General features: G+C 44.2%; 2 protein-coding genes and 1 long non-coding RNA gene across 4 annotated transcripts; 1 reads left to right on the top strand and 2 right to left on the bottom strand.

The window, feature by feature from the left end:
- The first annotated feature begins 409 nt into the window (after positions 1–409).
- Positions 410–2,814, top strand: mrpl17 (mitochondrial ribosomal protein L17). 2 transcript variants are annotated; one of them, XM_037273440.1, is made up of 4 exons: positions 410–780; positions 1,203–1,271; positions 1,486–1,723; positions 2,439–2,814. In XM_037273440.1, exons 1-4 carry the CDS (start codon positions 607–609, stop codon positions 2,447–2,449), a joined length of 492 nt encoding a protein of 163 aa, XP_037129335.1. In that variant the 5' UTR covers positions 410–606; the 3' UTR covers positions 2,450–2,814. The 2 variants fall into 2 exon arrangements, with proteins under 2 accessions (XP_037129335.1, XP_037129334.1); XM_037273439.1 differs by lacking the exon at positions 2,439–2,814 and having other exon boundaries at positions 1,486–1,925.
- Positions 2,615–23,830, bottom strand: tmem145 (transmembrane protein 145). The gene is made up of 15 exons (XM_037273253.1): positions 23,620–23,830; positions 14,334–14,408; positions 13,628–13,705; positions 12,832–12,918; positions 12,416–12,520; positions 11,110–11,194; positions 10,452–10,523; positions 8,956–9,024; positions 7,899–7,979; positions 7,698–7,776; positions 7,493–7,586; positions 6,167–6,339; positions 5,657–5,777; positions 5,355–5,543; positions 2,615–5,270 (listed from the first exon to the last, which is right to left on the bottom strand). Exons 1-15 carry the CDS (start codon positions 23,728–23,730, stop codon positions 4,959–4,961), a joined length of 1,731 nt encoding a protein of 576 aa, XP_037129148.1. The 5' UTR covers positions 23,731–23,830; the 3' UTR covers positions 2,615–4,958.
- LOC119135685 lies at positions 15,572–18,822 on the bottom strand. Its single transcript, XR_005100589.1, has 2 exons — positions 18,736–18,822; positions 15,572–16,010 (listed from the first exon to the last, which is right to left on the bottom strand). It is a non-coding gene; the product is annotated as an uncharacterized LOC119135685 (long non-coding RNA).
- Positions 23,831–24,061: the final 231 nt, after the last annotated feature.

Below are 24,061 nucleotides of genomic sequence, written 5' to 3'. Positions count from 1 at the left end.
AAACACTGGGCAATCAGCACATTTCAAAAGCGATGACTGAGGAGTGTTCAGTTTTAATCAAGCCATTATTAATGAATCTAAAAAAAAATAAAAAAATAAAACAGTGGCGGCAGTACATTTGGTTCGTGGACCTTCCCTAGGGACTTAACCAACTAAATCCACCTCGCAATAAAAGCACTATCACGTCACAATCATACAAACCTTCGATATTGTACAAAAACGCAACTGTCAAACAGCATTACAAAAACATAAAATAAATTCCATCATACTCACCAGCAGACGTGTTGATTATGAAATGTCATGTGTGCAGTACTTTAGGCGTTTTGCTGGTGGAAGTTGGTTGTTACAGCAGGCTTTGTTTTGTCTCGTAAGCGGAACCGTTGATGCATACCTCATTTCTCAACACGGACAGCTTAGACCAACGCACCTCTCAATGTCATGTAAACTTCCGCACCCTTTTCCCTTTTTCCTGACCCCAGCGAGCAAGTTAACTTCACTGTCGTACGATTTGAGCTTAAGGATGATCTAAAGCTTTCCTTAGAAAAAACGTATTTTCTGCGTACATATTCCAGTGTAGTCTGTGGTGGGCAAAAGCGAACGACCAAGATGCGTCTGACGCTGCAGTCGTTGATCTCCCACGGCCGAGTGGCCCGCAAAATGGGGCTGGGACCCAAGTCCCGCTTGGACATGCTGCGGAACATTCTGACCGGACTGGTGAGACATGAGCGCATTGAAACCGTCGCTGCCCGGGCGGATGAAGTCCGCTTCTACGCCGAGAAGGTATCTGGCTCCTGCAGCTAATGGGGCAGCTGCATTACTTTTTACTTTTCTTCGACTGTCCAAAATCTTAACTTGTAAATAACTGGATCAGGAGGCAAAACCGTGAACTTGAGATCTGCACGCTATAAATTGATTATTAATTGTATTATTATTGGTTGTATTATTTGTATACATTACTACGTCCATAAGGATTTTAGATGAGATAATTTAAAGATGAAAAAAAATGTTGCAATTGAATTTACATCTTGGGGAAAAGATCAATATTTTAAACATCAATGCAAGTGTAAACAAAATCTAGAAATAAAATTCTGCACTATTGAATAGAATGTCCAAAACAAAAAAAGTTAAGATGTATAAAATATCAACTAAACATGATAATGATTGCCAGTAGATGTTTGTAAGTGTGTGTTTTTTTGTCGTAGCTGATCGATTACGCAAAGAAAGGTGACACAGACGAGAAGGCGATGAAGATGGCAACATTTTGGTTGACGGTATGAGTACACAGCTGGAACTTTATCTTCTGAAGTTGGACTTGATTGATTTAATTGATTCCGGTTTATTCGCCAGGACAATGTATTTTTTTAAATCACATATTTGATGGCGTTCTGTTATTTTAATTCATGTTAAATTGATTTCCAAGCTTGGTCACAGAACAAGTGAAACTCAAAGTTCTACTGTATTGTTTTTTGACACTGACCATGGCAGGAAAAGGACCTGGTCCCAAAACTGTTCAAGGTGCTGGCCCCGCGCTTCGAACGGCATTCAGACAGCTACACGCGTATGGCCCGCATTCCCAACCGGCAGAACCTGGACCGGGCCAAGATGGCCGTGCTGGAGTACAAAGGCAACCCTTTCCCGCCGCTCTACCCGGTCAGAAAACAAAACCCGCTCACTCTAATCAACCAGCTGCTGGCGGGCTACCGCGAGGACAAGGCCAACTCTGCACCGAAGCTGTGAAACAATGGACACTTTTGCTCCTCATACCTAGTTTTTTTTTTTCTAATTTAATTCAGCTCATTTCTTGGATGAGTCTTGTTGACCAGAAGATGTGTTCTGTGAAACAAACTCCATTGTTAAATCAAATAAAACCTCACTTGTTCATAATCAGAATGAGTATGGTGACCATCAAGAAACCAAAACCTATCGTGAACAAGCAAAATTGAGCAGGTACTTCATTCGGACATAGGGTGGCGCTAGAATTGAACTAAATTGAATATTGAGTAGAGCGGCTCGGTGGCGCACTGGGTAGCACGTCCGCCTCACAGTTAGGAGGGTGCGGGTTCAATTCCACCTCCGGCCCTCCCTGTGCGGAGTTTGCATGTTCTCCCCGGGCCCGCGTGGGTTTTCTCCGGGCACTCCGGTTTCCTCCCACATCCCAAAAACATGCTTGGTAGGCCGATTGAAGACTCCAGATTGTCCCTAGGTGTGAGTGCGAGTGCAAATGGTTGTTTGTCTCTGTGTGCCCTGCGATTGGCTGGCAACCGGTTCAGGGTGTCCCCCGCCTACTGCCCGATGACAGCTGGGATAGGCTCCAGCACGCCCGCGACCCCCGTGGGGACTAAGCGGTTCGGAAAATGGATGGATGGATGAATATTGAGTACATTTTTTTTGGTGTAAAAGTTAGTTTTAAAACAATGTCAAAGACAAATGTTCCCATCAACACATTTAAAAAGGTTGTTCTTTGTATTGTTTGCTTTATTCTAATATAAAAAATGATTTTGTAGCCTATTTGTATTTGGGGGGGATACAAACGTCAGAAAAAAGGCAAGTGCAATATTGCATTGGCTTTTTTTTCTGTCCCTTGAAGGCAGCAGTAAATAAAGCACACGAGACCTGTAGTAAAACATGTTTTAATTATTATTTTGGCCAAAACTGTATCATAATCTACAGCATATTTGACACCATTAAAATGCATTTAAACAGTGCTTCCTTCAGTATTATGTGCTCTTACCCGGAGGAGCTTTAAAAAAAAAAAAAAAAAAGCTGTGCTCTTCTCTGTCATGCGTACATAAATCATCATCTTGTCCAGTTCAACACTCCACCTGTGTGTGTGTTTGTTTGTGTGCGCAAAGCAGCGATCGGGTGTGCAATTATGGCGACGGAACAAAAAGAGACATAACATACATAAGACGAGTCATCACATATACGCACGATACAACAAGTCATTCCAGTATTGCTTTGTACTGAAATCTTAAGCCAGGGGTGCGGGAGACAACACAGCAATCGCTGTTCGTTTGTATACCACTTGAAATCTAAACGAGAACACATTTATAATTGTGTGCCATCGGTTTAAAAGCACACTGTCCGTTTGTGTTGTTAAAACAAAACAACATGGTTTGGTTGAACATTTTCGTATTTAAATATACAATGTTTAATTCTCTTTTGTTTTGTGGGTCCGTTTCACAGTAAACATTTCAAAACGTTTGAAGCAAGCATCCTGGCTCCACTGAGGTAAGGAGTCGTTACATTTCCTCAAAGCGATGTCATACGATACTGTTTATCGCTACATGAGAAGAGGCGCAAAGGAATATTTTCAAGTGTGTTATTATATTGGAGGGCCTGTTTTAACTTATCATGAACGTATCTGGCGGGCTAAATGGGGGTTCACTATTGAATTTTTGTATTTCTTTTTATCACAAAAGGTTTTAAATGACACACATTGTATTAAAAACTCCAAAGTTGTACTTGGAGCTCGAAAATAACGAAAACTGTTGTTAATGTATCAACGCCGATGCCATTTTCTCATACTGCCCACGACTTCTTTCTTTTGTCCTAATTTGTTTTAACAGAAGCTGGTGGTACAATCGCCACCACACTCGGGTGATATTTACATGTGCACACTTGAGCATGTGTCTCGCTGTGGCAACAACAAAGTAGCAAGGTGACAACATTACAAATAAACAAGACCAGCAACATTAAAGTGCTCCATGCAGGACACACAAAATGGACACTTGTTGCTTTTCTACACATCGTCGGAGTAGTAGTAGTAGTAGTAGTTTGACGTTAAACCAGAAATTCAAATGCTGACACAGTTTGAACACTTGGGTGGGTGCAAAAGGGTTGTGTTTGTGAAGCTAGCCCTTCCGCAGAGTTAGCCAAATCATGCTAAATACATTCCGAAAAACACTTAAAACAACACAGCCAAGGCTGCACACAAACTGTTTCTTATTTGTCTTTTTAACTCAATTTGAGTCCAGAATTTAATTGGACCTCACCGACTTGGACGCAACGCTACGGGATACTTGCTAGCATTAGCCACCGCAGCTATCCACGGAATTGAGACAATGTAAGCACAATAAAACATTCATGTTGATTTCAGGCGGGAATTATCTTGCCTATCTTTCCGTAAGCAATTAGGGGACACTTAGGTGTAAAAACGACAAGTTGTTTTAGCGAGTTAGCAAGACGGTTATTCGGCTGGCTATGAGCCTTGATCTTTTGACCATTTGGATAAAGACCTGTAAAATCCCAAAATTGTAATTTTACGATGAAAAACATGACAGATTATTAGAACACCGAAGCCTATTGTGTGTATTAATACAGAAGCTAAATGTTTAATACATACCATAAGCTAATACTGAATATAGAGAGCGGATTTATAGAGGGGAATACGACACAAACATGCGTGTTTTTGTCCCTCCAAAATACCAGAAGAGACATTGAACATTTACAGCATTTCACTCAACCGGAAGAACCAGCTGTGATGAAGCCGAAGAACAATAAAAAGCGGTGCCTTGAAACTTTTGAGATCTCCCCTCCGCCTCCCCAAATCCTCTCAAAAGTCATGCTACCACTACAGAAATGAACAAGACTCATAATAAAAATAAATAGCATTTTCTATAATCCAAATGTGTGCTGTAGAAACATAAAAACCATTAAAAATAGTAGCGCTTCTTTTCGAAAAGAAGTGAAATGTGATGCCGTGAACTTTGGAACTTAAATACAACTAAGGTAGAAAATCAAAATGAGAGCGGTAGCTCTGCTGTCAAGCTATTTACAATTATGAAATACAAAACAAAAACAAAAAAAACGATTTGGGTCTTTTCTCTTTTTTTTTTCCCGCGTGGTGCTCAGAGTTCCTTCTATTGGTCAAATATTTATTGCTTCTCTTGTAACGAGCGCTTTTGTGGGCTCCTTCCGTAATGTCTCAATTTTGTACTCACTCTGTCCTCCCGTTTTCACGCCTTTGATCCGAAGCCGCCGCCGCCTCCTCCCGCGACACCACCTCCGCCTCCTCCCGCGACGCCACCTCCTCCCACGACGCCACCTTGCATACTGAAGTACTCTGTGAAGGACGGGAGCCGCATGGGGGGTGGGGGCGAGCGTGCGGCAATGGCGGCCGTCCGCGGCCGGATGGGGGGTGGGAGTGGCGGTAAAATGGACGCCAGGTCGTCGACGGCGGCCGAGGTGGTTATTATCTTGTGCTCGCTGTTCTTCGGCACGTCTGGGACCTTCCGCGGCACCGTTTCCTCCACCGTCTTGACAGGATCCTGAGGGTCAACAATGGTTATGGGTTCGAGAGAAGCAGATTTTTCACGATGTCATCAACAACATCAGAATTTGACAAGACTCACTGAGTGGATGGAGAAGAGCTCGGTGAAGTTGGGCTGCGAGTCTCCCAGGAAGGAGCCGTTGCCGTAGGCGTGGTGCGGGAAGCTCTCGCCGCCCTCCCCTCCTTTGGGACTGGACAGCAGGATCCCGATCTGAGAGGTGCGCACGTGGTACGGGAAGTTCTTGTTGGCGGCCGACGGGCGCGTTATCACCTGGCAAGGCAAGAAAAAAAGCAGCGGGTTGGTTATGTCTCATTAAATTTGTCATTAAATTAAATTTCGTCTGTCCAAAGGCATTTTGGGAATAAGATGAAACAAGTTGAAACCAGGAAGACGATGTGAGCGTAGAGGTGGATGCCCAGCTGGATGCCGTTGACGATCTTCTCTCGAGCCCAACGGGGGATGCCGAAGTTGGCGATGAGAGCCATCACCGGAACAGCAAAGAACCTAAAACAAAAACAAAAAAAATCAAAATGCAATTTGACTCATAGGTGGGCTAAATCAAACTTTGAAATGAAGTTTGTTTTCTAAAGAGTGGGCTACCAAGAGTCACAAGCCAAAGCATAAAATAAAAGAGAAAATTAAAAATGTTAAGTTGGGCAAACTTTCAAAGATGGTCTTGCTGCTTGTGTGTTTGTTTGTTTTTGTTTCACAGCATTGCAGATATCATTTCCAATTTGATTCTTTGCCAAAGAGCCACATACAGAACGGTTGAAGCGACTTGAAATCAATTCCCTTTGACGATTCAAGTACATTTCTAGCGGAGTGCATGAATAATTCAAAGAAATGATTCTCGCTGCTGATGGAGGATCTTCCCTGCTGGGTGGAGGACTTACCATAGAGTGTAGGTTGTGAAGAAAGGCACATAGAAGGGCTGCTTTTCGGGGTAGTGCTTGAGCGACACCAGCACGGCGTAGCAGAACCACACATAGGCCAAAAGCTGCAGGCCCATCAGCCCATAGCCCGCCGGGCTGTCGTAGGCGTACAGAACCTCGCCGGGATCAAAGAACTGAAAACAAACAAAAGCTTAACGTTGCTTTGTGTGATCTTTAAAATTGGTGCTCAATTCATACTCCTCTCACGCCACAGCGCTGTCAACCTCACGTTAAACCTTTTCAACGATGGCCATTTTCGGCGGTGACATTGAAGTGTTCCTCCTGCATGTCCTCCCACATTTGTCTCTGTCACATATCGCATTTCACGGTCTGGCGCGAGCCCGGCGTGACCAGGTTACCCGCCGCTACATAATGCACAGGCCCCCGTGGCTCGTCTCCGAGGATCGGAACCCGAGCCGAGTCCCGAGCTGCCGGAATTTGGAGCGTAACCCAGTTTTTGGCGGGAGCTCCCTGGAGTGCAGCGCACGCTTTTATATATAGCCGCACGCACGGCATTGGGGTGTTATTAATTCATCAGATTCCGAACATGGCAGTGAGAGGAATCTTCACACAGGAGATGTGGTGCTGCATAACTAATGAGGGTGCGAATGTCACAGAAGGCAGATCGGGCACCCGCAAGGTAATGAGGTGACCGTTTGGGACACTTGAAGGAAAATGAGCCTATTTTCGCAAATACACTGCTCACTTCACGTCGGACTTTGGTCCGTGACCAAGGTCGAAACTCAATTTACTTCATAGCAAATCCGTTTTCTCTATTGAAATGCCATTAATCCATCGCAGCTAGAATTGTTTTGTTCCAGCAAACTGCAGCAGGTAATGGAAAAAAAAAAAGACACGATGCGCTTGCTTCAAGCTGTTTGTCATTTCCAGTCACAGTTGAAAACAAAAAGATTCACACCTGTCTTTTATCAAATCACCCCACCTTCACAAGTCCATTAGCTTAATGCTAACACCCAACAACAGACGCGTGGTTGCATTTGGCAGAACCGGTTTTGCTCCATCGAGTCCAAATGTTCAACGCTGTTAAGTTAGCGAGAAATAATAGAAGGAGCGGCGTCAGCAGCAGCTGGGCCCCAAAGCAGACATTTCTCATTTGTCCTCCAGGAACCCCGTTTCAAGTGCGCCGACAACAACACTTTTAGCAGCACCAAAGGCCGCAACATGGCATCACCGCAATTTAATGACACAACAGGAGCCCTCAGTCATTATCTGACTTTTATGTGTGTGTGTGTGTGTGTGTGTGTGTGTGTGAGTGTGTGTGAGTACCTCGGCCTCGTAGATGAAGAGGATGACGTAGGTGATTGTGTAGACGGTCATGTAGATGCTCAGCTTGATGGAGCCGCTATGGCTGATCCTTGCCCTGAGGTGACAAAGTGGCATCAAAATGTGCAAAACAGCAGTTTAGGCACACAACAGTACCAGTCGGCTTTTACTGGTGAGATGCAAGCACAACATAAGATGGCAGCCGCACCTGGTGACAGTGAAACCTTTGCCCAGTAGAATGAGCATGAGCAGGAACACCAGGAAACTGAGTGAGAAGAGTAATTTCCCTAGCGAGACACAAAGACGACACACCGGAGTATAAAAATAGGTAAAGAAGGAAACAATCCACTGCACTTGCACACAATTATGAGCGCATTTTTTTTACTGCAAGGCTTTTTGATGAACTCACCGAGTATTTTCAGGCTGCCGTTGCCGACGCCATCCCGAGCGTAGAGGCCCCAGTAGACGCAGTGGAACAGCAGGCTGAGCACTGGGGGGGGTTATGCGCGATAAGGAGGCACAGAGAGAGCAGAGAGCAAGGACGATGAAATGTGCGGTGGCAAGTCAAAAAGTACAAAAAAAGGCAAGACATAAACACCCATGCCCTCATTCAGAAGAATCGGTTTATGTTGTCAGCTATGGCAATGATTTGGCAAGAAAGCGTCGCATTGCCCAGGATTCCAGTTTTTGTTTTGCCTTCTCTTTGTGCAACTGTTAGCCAAGTTTATTTCCAGAGCCCACATTGTACCCACTTTGGGACTTGTTTTTTGCCTCAGCCTCCTCCTTTTGTATTTTTCTTTCAGCTAAAAAAAATCGGACTTCAGCCCTCCCATTCTGTCTCTCTCTGCTGTTTTAATGTCTCGTAACAAAATTTGATTTCCATTTGCATACAATTCGATCTCCATCGCCACAGAAGTGGAAAATGCAAGCCGTCAAAAATGTTGTTCATTTTAAATTGAAGCGCAAGATTGATCGATTGATACATGAATTAAACAGCTGTTGCAAATTTTCCTTATTGGCTCCTTGAAAGAGAACAACAAGGCGTCCATCCTGAAATTTCACTGAATGCACAATCCTCTCAAATTTTTGCTTAAGTACAGATTGTGAGTACCTTTGCCATCTGGGAAAAAACCAATGTTAAAAACGAGATGAATTTTGGAGGGAAAAAAGACAACAATTCTGTAAAAGGAATCAGAGAAGGCATTAATAGTGATTTCAAAAGTGCGTAGGAAGCAAAGGAGATAAGGAGTGAGACCGAGACGAGAGGGCAGGGGTGTTGTCGGCTGCTGCGCTGCAGGCTGCATTCAATGGCGCCCATTCAGACGTATATACGGGCCGATAAGATTGGTGACGCTAAAGTGAGGATTCAAGCCAGTGCGAGTGTGCGGCCGGCTCGTCGTCATCTTGCCGCAACCTGAACCGCCTCCTGCCGTGCTATTGTGTGCATGTGGGAGGCAAACACTCACCCTCCACACCTGCGGCTGTCATGAACATTTTGTAGGTGGTGTGGAGAAGCTGTCTGCCCTTCAGATTGTCTGCGGAAAGACACACACACAAAAAGGTATGAGGCGACGCAGGTGGCTTCCCAACCACAATGGAAGCAAGTGGAGCCGGAATTACGCAGGCATTAATTAATATTTGACGAGCCGAAGCCCTCCCGCAGGGGGAAATTTACAGGTGAGGGGCAGGTCGTAAACAATAGCGCTCGCCGGGTTCTCCGAGAGGACGCTTACGCAACAAACGGTCCAGGAAATTGGCTATTTTTCACACACACAAGCATCAGTGGGCACTCTGAGTCTCTGCTGGCCTCAAGATCGTCACAGTGTACGTTTGAACATTGAGTGCACGAAACTGTAAGAAGTCTTCGTTCCATAATGTTTCTTTTGGCTGTGCTGCTTTCAGTACATGCAGATTGTTTTTTGTCCAATCATATTTCTGCCTCAGTGCGCTGCCATGTCAAGCTAATCTTTTGGCGGGTCATCATGCGTTTGAAGTTTGGTCAAATTTAGCACAACATAATGTAGCCAACATGAGATGTGTTGGATCATCCAAAATGTTCTCTCCAGCGCAGATGGAGTTTGTCGTGTGCCGTAATTGCTCTGCAAGGATTCTTCCCGCTAGCATCTATTCTAAGCTGCAATAGCGTGAGGAATTCGAGTAAAAACGCTGCAGGGGAAGTCACGTGAGCCACATAACGGGGAGTCGCTGCTGGAGGTAAAAAAAGAAAACCAAAAAGTCCTTGAGGAGCCGATCGCAACGGTGAAATGTTCCATTTGGTTGTCTCGCCTTGCTCAAATGAGACGGAAGCTCCGGGCTTGACCTTGGCATCTTCTTTCGCTTGCCGCTTGCAAGGAAACATGAAGAATGAATCTTGAAAAATGACATTTGATAAAAGCACGGAGACGCCGCGTGCCAAATGTGACCTGAATGAAAGATGCTATGACAAGGAACGGACACTTTTATGCCATCACATCTTCTTAAAATGCATTTTAAAGCGCAAATGCTTTGTAATGTGAATGAATGCCACCTACAGGATTGGCGTAGAAACCGGTGATGAACAATTCAACCCAGAAGTATTTGGTCATTTGTATAAATATAATTTTATCTTGTTCCTACAGTTTCTTTGCCTTAAGAGTCACAGCAGAATGAAAAATGGGACAGAAACTATATTTGATGGGGGTCTCCACTCAACTCCACTCTAGTTAACAATTGCGAAGTGTAAATGGAAGTTGTTCTGCAGCCGCTGGCACTGACATTTTAAAGTGAACTGATATGAAAATAAGCCGTCCCCCCATTATCTGGTACAAAATAGCAAAAGCGCCACTTTGGTGGAAATTTCATGACTACAAATCTCTTTCAAGGCTTCCAAGCAGGGCGAGGAACACGAGAAGCTACTCTCATGCCATCAAGAAAACATGTCCGGTTTAAAGTCTGGGAAAGGCAGACTTGAAAAGGTACTTACAGGCAAAGTAGCAGGACAGCAGGAAGACCACGGAGAAGATGACCAGGAAGGTGATGTCCGTCTCCAGGATTCCTGAGGACCAGAAATAGAATCGCTAACGAGGGAGAAACAGGCGAAGCGAACTCAGTCGAGAGCACGAGCGGAGAATGGCAAAAATGCTTCCGCTTCCTTCTCGCACTTCATCAGTCATGGTTAATCCATCCATTAAGGACATTTGTCTACTTCACTCTGCTTTATTGGCCGTGCCAACTTGACCGTTTCTCCCGTAATTGCTCCTTTCTGCTTTCTAGCCACGTTGGATAACACTTTTTTTATTTAGACCAACGCCTGAACCAGGATTCACTTTTGAGCACGTTCACTCATAATTTTGATCCATAATGACAGATTGCATAAAAGACCTGTGGTCAGTTCAACACAGAGTTTAATCAATCCAGTTGAAGCTAAAACTTGTTTTGGGGATTTTTGTTGAACCACAACTGTGAAACTGCAACAAAATATTGGCAGATACAAGTACACAAAAAAAGTTCAGTACATCGGCCTTGAGAGGGTTCCGTAAGTATCGGCGGCTGGTTATCAGCAGCCTCCACAAGACATCGATATGTTGAAACAAGGCTGCTATCTGTATTGCCCCCCCCCAAGTGGTTTCCATGGCGCTTACCGAACTCATCGGCGGAGAAGTGCTGCGTCCAGAAAGACTGGCCGTTGGTCAGCTTCATCTCGTACTCTAACTGAAGGCCGTCGCCCTGCGGGGTGCCCAGAGAGAGACACGTCATCAGATTTCATAAGCTGCTTGGTAGCAGGGGGGTTTTATTTACTCAACTGCACGTGATACTTAATTTTTTTACGACATAGTCACTAAAATGTAATTTTCACCCCATTTTGAATGCCAGGCGAAACGTAAAAGACTGATAGGAACAGCGCTCCAATATGAGAGAAGACATTGTCTTTTGAGGCTCTTTGAGGAAAAACTGCAAATTAAAACTTTTGGAATGAGGCTTGTCACATTTAATGCAGGATTTGGACCCGCAAGCAGACAGTAGACATGAGTGGGAAACCTAAAGTCTTAATGTACAAAATAACAAGACGAGGCAACCGTTTGAAGCCTCTTCGAGAAGATGCGCCACGCCACACGGCAGCCATACTGCGGAGAACCAAACAAAAGATCGCTGCCAGGGGAACGACAGGAAGTGGCAAGTTCGTCATAACCATGGCAACAGACAGACCTGCATGAACGCAAAGGTGTCGGATCTCATCAAGGCCACCTTTGCCTACTGGCGCCGACTGAGGACTCATATGTGTCCTAAGCACCGTTTGAATTGGCCTTGTAACGATGTCATCATCGACCACTCGATGGACATAGAAATGGGGGGCCGGCGTCGTTGATTGAGCGGAATCGGCCGTTAAAGTTAACTGATGATCGACAGCCCTTCGAAGCGTTTTGCTGCAGTCATCCATCTCGGCGCTGCCACTTGGACGAAACGCAAAAGACAAAAGACCAGAGGAAACGCCTCGGGTTCACGAGGGACAGCGTGAAGCCGCTTGGAAGCGAACAGCCAAAAGATTGCGAGTGACGGGGAGATATGAGTACTATTTTTTTTAAAAAAGTGTGCAATTGGCGCCCAGGCCGAGAGCGGATCTTTCATCTGGACGTCCGGGAGCGTTAAGCGGCGTGTCCATTAGGTGGGCCTGGCGCGACACTAAACGCCGCTCTGCTGGAAGCATCCCTTCTAATCACGTCTGCAGCAAAACAAACGAGGCTACTCGCACACGCCAACCGAATGACAAGCGGGCCAACGGCGGAAGCGAACCCAGCGCCTGTTCGGGAAAGGGAGCCTTTCATTCCCCGGCGTGGTCATCGGGTGTGCCCCCATTTTACTTTACCGGCCCCAAAAGAATTGTTTGCGGATTGATGTGTGAGAAAAGGGCCAGGACAGGCTTTTTTCAAGATATAGGCCACCACTTACCCCGCATTTGCTGAGCGCGATGTACCACCACCTCTCCCTCACCGAGCGGAAGCTGCGGCCACCCACGCAGCTCAGCACCTCTTCGCCGCCGTCGTCACCCTCAACCTGCCGGTGAGGGCCGACACACACGCACACACACAGAGCCAACGCTGCAGTCACCCAGATGAGATTGTATGTCACATTTCACAGCCCGGCACGCTGATTTCATCCCAAACATATTTCACACTCAAAAATAGCCTGAAATGTGGCGGATGCGCCACGAAGCTCTTTCACACTGGATATCACATTTCACAATGTGATTTAAAAAAAAAACAAAACAGAGCTGCTGTTTATTAAAGTGAGAGCACGTATGCATTTTTGGGGGGGGTGACATAGAGGAAGAGATGTACCTGAAAGTGAAAAGAACTATGTCTTACCGCGCATCCCGACCAGGTGTAGCGGGTGGTGAGGTTGATGACCTGGTTGTTTTCGGGCCGCAGCACCGCCTCCTTCTGGTAGCAGTTCTGGCAGACAGGTGTTAACGTCATGAAACATGTTTGCGTCGTCTTATGAGTGAAAGTCGATGATTACGTTACACCGGAAGACCGTGTCCATCGTACCCGCCCTTTCTGACTTTTGAATCATGTCTTCACACTTGATGAGGGTGCCCACTCATGTTGCACGGCAGCAATATGAGAATGTTTTATGAGACCGTTGCACTCGCTATTACTCGCATTATTGATTTGGTCGCGGGAAAGAAAAAAAAAAAGAATCCTTCGTATTCAGCGGGCGGTGATCAATACAATCTAAGCGGCTATAATTGAAAAATGTCAATGTGGGCAGAACGCAACGGAACGGCTTTGTTTGAAATCTTCGCTGCGTGTTATTGTGTTCTGCCGGCGGAAAAAATATGACAAGTGGGCAAATAAGTCAGAGACTCGAGATTTGGAAAGGATATATACTGAATATGCTTTATTTCACTCATTGAAATCTTATTGAAATCGAATCTTGTTAATGAACTTCTTTTAATAATTACGTTGAAAGTGTCATACAAGTGTAAAAATAAGTTAATGTCTGTCAAATGAAATCAAAAGACGGTAGATACGTGAGAGAGTGCACACGCATAGGGACAATTTGACTTTGGAGACTTTTGGCTGATGTTTGCACTCACGGTGTGATTAAACGTTCCACGTTGAGAAATCTTTATTGGACAGCAGCATCAGAGGGGCTCACCTTTTCGGGCCTCTTGTACACAGCCGGCCACTGAGAAGCATCGTCAAAGTAGAGTAAGATGTTCTGACAGCAGCGAGACTGCACAGAGAGACGTAAAGGGAAAAGAGGCCATTAAGACTCGGGGCCAGCGAGCTGTGCGCACGCATCAAAGAGGAGGCAGCTGGAGATTGCAATGACAAAATGTGTCCCCCAACAGCGCCGCCGCCGCCGAGAAGTGACGGCTAAGCAAAGTGGAGGATGCGGAGGGCGGGAAAGAGGAAAGACAAGAAAATGAAAGGAGGAAGGAAGACGTCGCAACGACCTGCCACCCAATTAGCATTCGATAAACCAAATGGCAGCTGGTTAGACAACTAATTTGCCAACTAGCCATTTATCTCGATAGCTACTGATGAACTGAACCCTTTTGGCAGGGTGACACAAGTAACAAACAAAGCTATTCGATAGAAAGCTTGACACGCTAACACTAAAAGTGGAAACATAAGACAAAGTACTGCAACGAGGGTACCTAGGTCGATCGTTAAATTGTAGCTAGCAAGCTGGCTAATTATATAGATTCCAATGAAATATCATTGATGTGTGGTGTGGTGAGAGGAAGAATCGTAGATGCTAGCTTTTGAGGCAAGTGTGACCGTGACACGGAAGCAACCGAGCATATACACACGTCTCACTCAACGTGAACTCGCACCTGCAGCGTGGTCGATCATACCTTGGGGTAACGGAACCGGAAATCCAGGCGTCCAAAGTCGGTGAGGAAGCAGAAGCGCGTGAGGAAAACCCAGTCCTGCCATGTCAAAAAAAACAAAAAAAAACAAGATGCATGTTAACAGTGACATTTTATTCTGAAAAATGACTTTTCAATGTCTTGAATACAACTAGTCCTTGCAACGTTTGCCCTCCCATCAAGAGTGAAATTATGTCAATCTTGCTGTTATCCAACGTTATCCATGTGTTTTCCATCGTGCACGTTCTCAAAATTGGAATTGTGATGTGACAGCGGCACTAATTTACGACTTTGTCGTCTGATGCGTTTGATCGGAGCAAAACTTGTTGCAGCCAACCTCGACTTGCAAATGACACTGGCACGTACTTCATAATCCTCATATTGGGCGAGGAAGGCAAAACAAACAAACAAACAATTTGGGACGAGCCCTGGCATGTGGAGATTTCACGTCGAAGCCTCCTCCGAGTGCACAACCTCACGCGCGCACGTTTTTTTTTTTTTTTTTTAAAACGTTTATTTCGAACATTAAAGAAATACAGGAAAAAAATAAAAATACAGAAAAATGATAACTCCATAGTACAATAGAACATAAAAGAAAAAAAGATATTGCATTATAATTTTCCTTTATCGTAAAATCATATTTGTTCAAAAAGGGAGTAGAAGGAAGCCTAAGCTTATCTGATTCTACCCCATGTAACTACATGTTTCTATTTGATTCTGTCAAGAATTTGTCCAGTCAATATATTAAAGAAAAAAAAACATATATACATTTTATATATATATATATATATATATATACTATATATTTTCTCATTAAAATACAAAAGCAACTTAAACAACTTCACAGCATGTTACGGTATCCCGTCAATATTTTGTCCTTATACATTTTTTTAAACTTAGGTAAGGTACTACAGTTCTTTAATTCTTCACTGCTGGTGTTCCATAATTCCACACCTCTAACTGTTATACAATGTAACTTTAAGTTTGTTCTCACCAAATCTCTTTTAAACATACGTGTTCCTCTTAAATAATGGGTACTTTCCCTCCACTCAAACAACCTCTGGATACTGTTTGGTAATTGATTATTTTTTATTTTGTACATGAGTTGGATGGTTTTAAAGTCGACTAGGTCGTTGTATTTCAGTGAGTTCAATTTAATAAAGAGAGGGTTAGATGGTTGTCTATAATCAGCATTATTTACAAGTCGTATTGCTTTTTTTTGAAGAATGAAGATTGGATCTGTGTTTGTTTTGTATGTATTGCCCCACACCTCCACACAGTACATAATGTATGGGAGTATGAAGGAGCAGTACAAGGAATATAATGATGACTGATTTATAAGGTCTTTTGCTTTATATAATACTGCTAGTGATTTTGAAATTTTTGATTTGATATACATTATATGTGGTTTCCAACTTAATTTATTATCTATAAGCACTCCAAGAAATTTTACTTCATTTACTCTTTCTATATCTATATTATTTATTGTAAGAATTTTGTCTGTGTTGGTCGGACGGTTTCCAAATATAATATACTTTGTTTTACTTAAATTTAGTGTTAGTTTATTTGTGTCAAACCAACTCTGTAATTTTTCCATTTCAATTCCCACAGTATCCAATAGTTGATCCAGGTCCTCCCCACTGCAAAGCAGGTTTGTGTCATCTGCAAAAACTACGGCCTTGAGTAACCTAGAGACCTTGCATATATCATTGACATACAAAATAAATAACAAGGGGCCTAATATTGAGCCCTGAGGAACCCCACACTTTACCTGCTTTAGTTTTGATTTACAGTCCATAAGTTGCACATATTGAGTCCTGTTTGATAAATAACTGTTTAACCAAGTGAGTGACATACCTTGTATCCCATATCTTTCAAGTTTTGTTAACAGTATTTCATAATTTACAGTATCAAAAGCCTTTTTAAGATCCAAGAAAACACCTACAACATATCGTCTATTTTCAATAGCTGTTGCTATATGTAGCTACGAAATCTAACAAAGCTAGTGTGGTGGTCCTATTTTTCCGAAATCCATACTGTTGGTCACACCGAATATTTTGTTTTGTAATAAAATCATCAAGCCTTTTATAGAATATTTTTTCTAATATTTTGGAGAATTGTGGGAGTAGAGATATTGGCCTGTAATTTGAGAATATGTGTTTGTCCCCAGCTTTATATATCGGAATAATTTTAGCAGTTTTCATTTCACTCGGAAAAACACCATTTGTCAGAGAGTGGTTGCAGATATGTGTAAGAGGTTTCACCACACATTCAATAATATTTTTAACAAGTGACATATCTATCCCGTTACAGTCGGTTGACTTTTTACCTTTAAATTCTCTAACAATTTCTATTATTTCCTTCTCATTCGTTCCCCTTAGAACCATACTTTCGGCTATGGGTACATCCTTAAGTAGGTCACTTGTACTCCCTTTTTTTGCTACTTCCTCTGCCAAAGTAGGCCCAATACCAACATAGTAATCATTAAACTCCTCTGCAATCATAGTAAGATCATTTATAGTTATGTTATTACTGTTTACAAAGTAAGGATATCCTGGTTTTCCAGTTCTGTTTTTAATAATCTCATTTAACACTTTCCATGTTATTATTGTATTACTCTTGTTTTCCTCCAGTATCTTGCTATAGTAGTCCCTTTTACTGTTTCTCATTATTTTAATCAATTTGTTTTTGTAGATCTTATATTTTAATTCAGCTTCCTTTGTTCTTATCTTTAAGAAATCTTTGTATAATAGGTTTTTCTTCTTGCAAGCACTTAAGATTCCCTTTGTCAGCCATGTTTTTTCCACTGAATTTAGTTTAACTGCTTTCTTTACAAAAGGACAGTTTTTTTCATAAAGTTCGGATATAATGGCCATGAATGTGTTGTAGGCTTCATTTACATCACCCACATATACCTTTTTCCAGTCTTGTTTTAAAAGATCATTTTTGAATGAGTTAAATGAATTACCAGAGTTCATTCTACACATTTTAAAAGTTATAGCATCCTTTTTTTTCTTTGTACAGTCCTGGATCACTGCAAACACTGGCAGGTGGTCGCTTGAATCATTTATTATCAGTCCAGTTTTGACTTTCTTTTCAATTACATTTGTAAATATATTATCAATTATTGTGGCACTGTGAGATGTAATTCTAGTCGGACGGGTTATTGCAGGGTAGAGACTCATACTGTACATTAAGTTAATAAATTCTGTTACTGGAGTCAGCTGAAGTGGGTTCAATAGATCTATATTATAATCGCCACAGACGTACACCATTTTCGTATTGATTTTTCTTTCATACATTCCTGATAATAGTTCACTAAATGTCTCAATACATGAACCTGGACATCTGTATACACAGCTTACCAGAATGTTTTTAGATGATTCCATTTCTATTTCAACTGTAATACATTCCATGATATTATCTATTGCTTGAGACATACTTCTTACTATCTTACACTTATAGTTTTTATCTATGAATAGAGCAACTCCTCCACATCTTTTTACCTTCCTATTTAATGTATAACTCTCATACCCCTCTATGTCAATCTTTTCAGACTGATCTTCCTTTAACCAGGTTTCAGATATTGCAATTACAGTAAACGGATTATTCATATCTTTTAAACATTGTTTGATCTTAGAGATGTTTGCTTTCAAGCTCCTACTATTAAAACGTATAATTGATATTGCTCTATTTGTTGTTACATTCTTGTTAAATTGCTCTACAGTATAGTATTTGCTGTTCCTTTGAGTGTAGTTGATGAAGAAGTTATTCTCAGGATCAATATTGTTCTCTATGTCAAATCCCTTATGGTCAGTGAAGTCAAATGTTTTCAAATCAAGTTCTTCATTTTCAGTTATCAGTGCTTGTTTGTTAAACACACCAGTTGGAAAAGAAAGGCATTTGTCAGCACTATTCATAGTGGGTTGATAATTTCACCAGGTTTTTACATTCCATGATCTAAAGGTACCACAACTTGAGGTTCAACAGAAAGATGTACAGGTTACTAGTCTCCTTCGTACCTCTTAAGTTGCTCTATGGCACTGATGCAGAAACCATGAGAACTTTCTGCTGCCCCAACAGGTTTGATGAACACCTTACAACCAGCAGTCCAAGTGGACTGTATTTTACCGCTTTTCTTAAGAGCTCTTGCTTTCTTAGCTATTTCACCATTTTTCTTGGTGAGGTGTTCATTAATGTACACGTTCGTGCCTTTTAGTTTTCTACCTTGTTTGAGCAGATTTATCTTACTTTTCCTGTTTGTAAATCGGACAATTATAGATGGTATGACAGGCTTACCATTTAGACTCTTAGTTGGCAGAGTGTGGCATGCCTCAATATTGACAATGTCAATGGCGATGTCTTTACTCTGGAGGAAAGTTTTTACCTGCTCCTCTGTTGTCTCCTCATGTTCAGGATTATCCTCTGAAGCAAGGCCTTTCACAGCCTGCTGGTAGCTCCGTGGTTTGATCCTTAAACCACTGATGATGACATCGCTCATTCTTGAGTACTGCTCCAAATTGTCTAATCTAATTTCCAGGCTGACAATTTTCTTATTTTGTTCAATGTTTAATTGTTTGAGCTGCTTCACCTCTCCCATCAGCTCTGTTATAATGGCCTGTTGTTTCATTATGGTTTCCACATTTGAAGACATCACTTGCATTGATAACTTCAGCTCCTCCATATCCTTCTGAAGCACTTTCATGGCCATCCCGGCTATCAATCAATACCTGGTGGTAGCTCTCCTCCTGGGCTGGTGGTGTTAGCCTACTAGGCCTGGTGGTGGGTGTCCTCTTGGGGCTGATGGCGTTTGCCTACTGGGCCTGGTGGTAGCTGGCCTCCTGGTACCTGGTGTTGGCTAGGCTCCTGGAGGGATGATCGCTGGTCCGGCGCAGGTGGCTAGAGGTCCGGTGAAGGCCGCGGGTCCGGCGTTGCTGGCACGCAGTCCGCCGACGGCCGCAGGTCCGGCGTTGCTGGGACGAAGTCCGGCAACCGCCGCGGGTCCAGCGTTTCTGGCTCGAGGTCCGGCGACGGCCGCGAATCCGGCAACGCTGGAGTGGGACCCTAATGCGGCCGCGAGTCTGATGGCGCCGGGAGGAACCCCAGTGGCGGCCACGGGTCTGGAGTCGCTGGAGCGTAATCCGACGACGGCCGCGGAGCCGATGGCGCTGGAAGGCTCCGACGTTTGGTGGCTCGGCAACTTCCCGACAGGGAAGAAGCCTCGGCGTGATCGCTCCTCGACGAGATCGCTCTTCAATCAAAGTTTTTGAACAATGAAAATAAACCGAAAAGAAAATCTTGTTGTAAGAACAATGGTTTGCTGTTGGGATCCCAAGCGAGGTTCCTGCAAAGTCTGATGCGCAACGGTTACTTCCGGGTTGTTTTTCAATTCAACTTCGTTTGAGTCGAGCCTCCTGCGGGCTCCAGCATGCTTCCCCTGTGCACTTATTAAAAAGTGTCCTAAAGGTCGGTTGCTATGAACTCTGCAGCCTGAGATGAGGCGGCGCACTATTATCCAGTAATTACCTGTGCCCCGCTACATAAACAAGGCTCGTAATTCCGCCGCTGAGAACTAAAACCGGGCCGGCGTCGCCAGCTTTGGCTGCCATACATCAACTTGGACAAAAGCGCGGTCGTAACTCAGCCGCCGTCTGTCAGCTAGCCGCCAGTGGCCCCCGGGAACCTTCAGCTTATAACTCATCCGACCTCGAGGACCGGCCCGGTCCCGTGCGCCTGTGACAACCGAGGCGGAACTGAGCCAGAATCTCCCATTTGGAGGCTCTTTGAAGTCGCGGCGGCGGCCGAGCGTCTGTGGCTATTGGCTGCTTGTCGCCATGGCGACGACGGCATGCCTTCAGCGTCGCTGTCATAGACACGGCAAACAGAAAAAGGCAGAAGCGGCTATTAAGGACAAGCGTTTTTTTTGTTTGGACAAGCGCTTATTCGCACGTTCGTCTTTCACCTCTGCGACTCCATCACGCCGGCGGCCATTGTGGCTGACGTCGAACAATGAGCTTAAGAGCGCTTTAATGGCTCCACTTCCGTTTGCCTTTGGCCTCGACACGCACGCACGCACGCACGCACGCACTCACTCACTCACTCACTCACTCACTCACTCACTCACTCACTCACTCACTCACTCATTCTTACCAAATAAAGTCGTAACAATACCATGAACATTATGGATTCATCAAGACCAATGTTGATTCTGACATTTGACAAAGAAAGATAATCAATTGATCAAAAGAATTGAATTAAAAAAAATAAAATAAAAAAAAATCACAAATTTTTTGGTCACTTAATGTTTGCAATAATTGTCAAGACCTATTTGTTGCACTTTACAACAGAGAGGAAACTCGTCGGACATTTGCTGATTTTGTTTGGCATTTGTTGCAATGTGTAGAAAAAACAATTTAACCAACATTGGTAAAAAAAATAAAAATAAATAAAAAAAAAGCCGACAAAATATCAAGAGCAGATTCGGAATCAGCGCAAACAATTCATTGATAGTGAAGCTTACTTGCATCTCTAATTAAAAAACATTTTGCTGACATTGAAAAAGATTCGATTGGGCGCTTGTCTCGTTATGAACTCATTATGACAACTAAGTTAATAAGACGTTGAATAAAGAGAATCAAGCCATAATAACACAAAACAAGCTAAACAAAAGACTGACGCACATTTGCTCGGCTCCCACAAATGGTGGTCGCACAGCCATATTTGTTCCCTTCCCAACGAAACGCCAGCAATTAGGCGCCAGCCCTTGCCGCCGCATCTGTCCGTTTTAACATGATTCCATTTTGCCACTTTCCTCCCTAGCAATCTGTCCTTTCATCTGCACGCTTGTGCGGCTCGCTCTCCAAACGCCCGTTTGCCTGCTACGCCTCATTAACAATTAATTACCAATCAGCTCGTGGAGTCACCCCCGGACCGCCGGGCCTCTCAATGATTCATTAGTCAGGGATACACACTGGCTGCAACACATAAACACATGGGAAATGGCGCACACACACTGACGGCAACAGACGGACACATGAAAGCAGTCTTCTGCAAACACACAAACACACACATGCACGCACAGACCCACACACAGACACACACACACACATACACACACTCGTCATTAAAAAGCGATGCACCGGCTGGGATTGTGTCCACTTTGATGACTGCATGAAGGATTTCCAGCACTCTTCAAAGCGCTTTGGTGGGATTTTGGATATCAGAGTCAGACGGGCAGTATTTTGCAGGTAGGAAAAGACGCTAATGAAGTCTGCTAGGCCTTTTTCCATGTGTTTTCCATCGTGCTTGTTCTCGTTAAGTGTTGCGCTGGAGCCGGAGTCCATCCCGGCTGACTTTGGGCGAGGAGACGCCGCCAATCACGACTTGAACACTTTTGGATTCTTCATTAGAGTTCGCTTGGATTTAGCTTTAGGAGCAGAATAGTTTGTTTTTATCCACACACTCATTCACACACACAGAGCCCAAGCCCTATGTAGCAAATGGCTGAATGTCTCCTTCAAATCTGTTGACGGCAGACTAGTGTGTTGTCAGTGCTCTGCAAAATTTCGATCCCGTCTGGCTGCCAAGATGTTCCCTGCCGCGTCTTCCCCCGACCTTCACCTTCGCTCCCGTTGCTCCAGAGGGACGTTTCAGCGCATGACACCAGCCACTTAGGCTGATTGTCAGCATCGACCAGGCCCGGCCGGCTAAAGCCCGATCGGCCGTTGCGATGCCTTTGGATTAACTTTGAGTCCGTCTCTATTCCCGGTGACCGCGACAGGCGTCATCGAGGGATGGCGATGTTGCGACCGCCCGTGACCTTGGGGCAGCTACACACACATACGCAGCGTTTTTTTATTTTTCTGCGTTGACGTCAAACGCTGGCAAGACACGAGAAGCGTGCATGAATAGCTCATTGTAAAATACACTGTGCATTCTAAATGTCCAAATGTCTATTTATTCAAGCGAACTGCACAAGTGATTCATTTATGATAAGGTGATAGAAAACCAGTTTTATATCAAGTAACATTGTCATGTGTACATTTAAAAAAGAGTCAGCACCAAAATATCTATTTGTGGCATCCAAGCATCCAATGACAAATGAAATAACAGAAAATCATCATTTCATCATTACACCGAGAAGCTTTTTGTTTGGTTGTTGAAGTGAACCACACACAGTTAGCAGTAAGACATTTATAATAATCAACTAAATGCAATAATTGATTTTTTTTCTTGCTCAGGGTAAAAATTAGGCCTCTATAAGACGTGTGTCATCTATTGATTAATTCCTGGGAAAAGCTCAGAAACATGTCCTACTGCATAAGAGTTATTTTATTTTCTCGTAGCAGATGCCCCCTCTGGCAATTTATGGGGGTAGAGCGTCTATTGGAGTGGAGGGCATTGGACATTTTGGATACAATTGTGCAATTACGCAGAAAGCGGCTACGGTTGAAAGCCTTGGCAGAGGCCTGGCGCTCTAATTGACTGCATCGCATTGCATGGAGGGGCTGTGCAATTGGGCGACCGACCGGTCGTAGCCACCTGTTCACATTTACATAAGAGGCGCGTTTAATTCATTAGGATTTAAATGGGGAACAATTTTACTTGTACAAGTAGAGCTGTAATTTTAGACAATAGAATGAATGGTTCTCATTTTTAAAACTTGGAGTAAGTTCTTTTTGCTGAGGGTATGTTTACTTGTAGGATAGCTACTTTTCGGTCATGCGGATGCCACTTTGGGCAATAGTGGGGCAAGGGTTAGTGCACAAATAGACAGCCTCCTTCTTCCCTGCATAAAGTCCAAATTATGACATGTGCAGTCGGTTGCTAACGGTGGCCTTGGCGGAGGTCTGCGTCTCTCACTGCACTGCACTGCATTGCATTCGACGGCGAAAACGGGGACGAAGTGGCAGCCACCTGTGCACAATCCCATCCATCGTTCATTGGGTCCACCCCTGCGAGAGGTGTCGAACCTGGCGACCCGCGATGCCTGAGCCACCGAACCGACCCAAGAACATCAAAACTCGCACCGCAACAGTCACGTGACGGACACCTGTAACCGGTGTCGTCGCCCGACAGCGGACAGGGGTGGTGGTGGTGATTGTAAAAAAACGATTCAAAGGCCACCTGGGCTGGGACAAGATGAACAGACAGACGACAGGCGAAGGTGTTGCTAGTAAATGGCGGCACAGGCAAACAACTTGACGAAGAACAGCGGAATGTGGGGGCACGTCGTGCACGCAGAAAAATGAAAAGCAGACACGTCACTCACCTCCTTGGTGTCCACGACGCCTTTGACATATTTCCCGAGTACCATGTCCATGCAGAGGACGCCGGACAACGCGGCCAGCCACAGGAGTCTCCCTCCGAGCCGCTCCTCCATCGTTCTCGCTCCCCCGCCGAGGCTCGTCTGTGCCCGGGGCTCACTCCGAGTTGGAGTCGGGAACCGGGGCGCGCATGGAGGCAAGAAAGGGGCGGGGGGCGCGTTCACGCGACACCTCCCCCTCTGGCTGCTCAAGATGGATGGAAGCGTACGCGTGCGCATGCGCTTCTTTTCGATGCAGCATACGTTCCCACGATTTTATTCTTCACAGATGAAAATGGGGTAGGAAATTGCTACTCATTTTTTGGGGGGATTCGGTTGAAAGAGAAAAATGGTTACATCATGTTGCGTTTTGTTGATGTCTGTCGTTGAGCAAGGAAAACAAAGAAGT

Source organism: Syngnathus acus, chromosome 16, assembly GCF_901709675.1.
Source record: "Syngnathus acus chromosome 16, fSynAcu1.2, whole genome shotgun sequence".
Lineage (NCBI taxonomy): Eukaryota > Metazoa > Chordata > Actinopteri > Syngnathiformes > Syngnathidae > Syngnathus > Syngnathus acus.
Note: the sequence above shows the minus strand (reverse complement) of the source record. Positions and strands in the feature narration are given on the sequence as shown.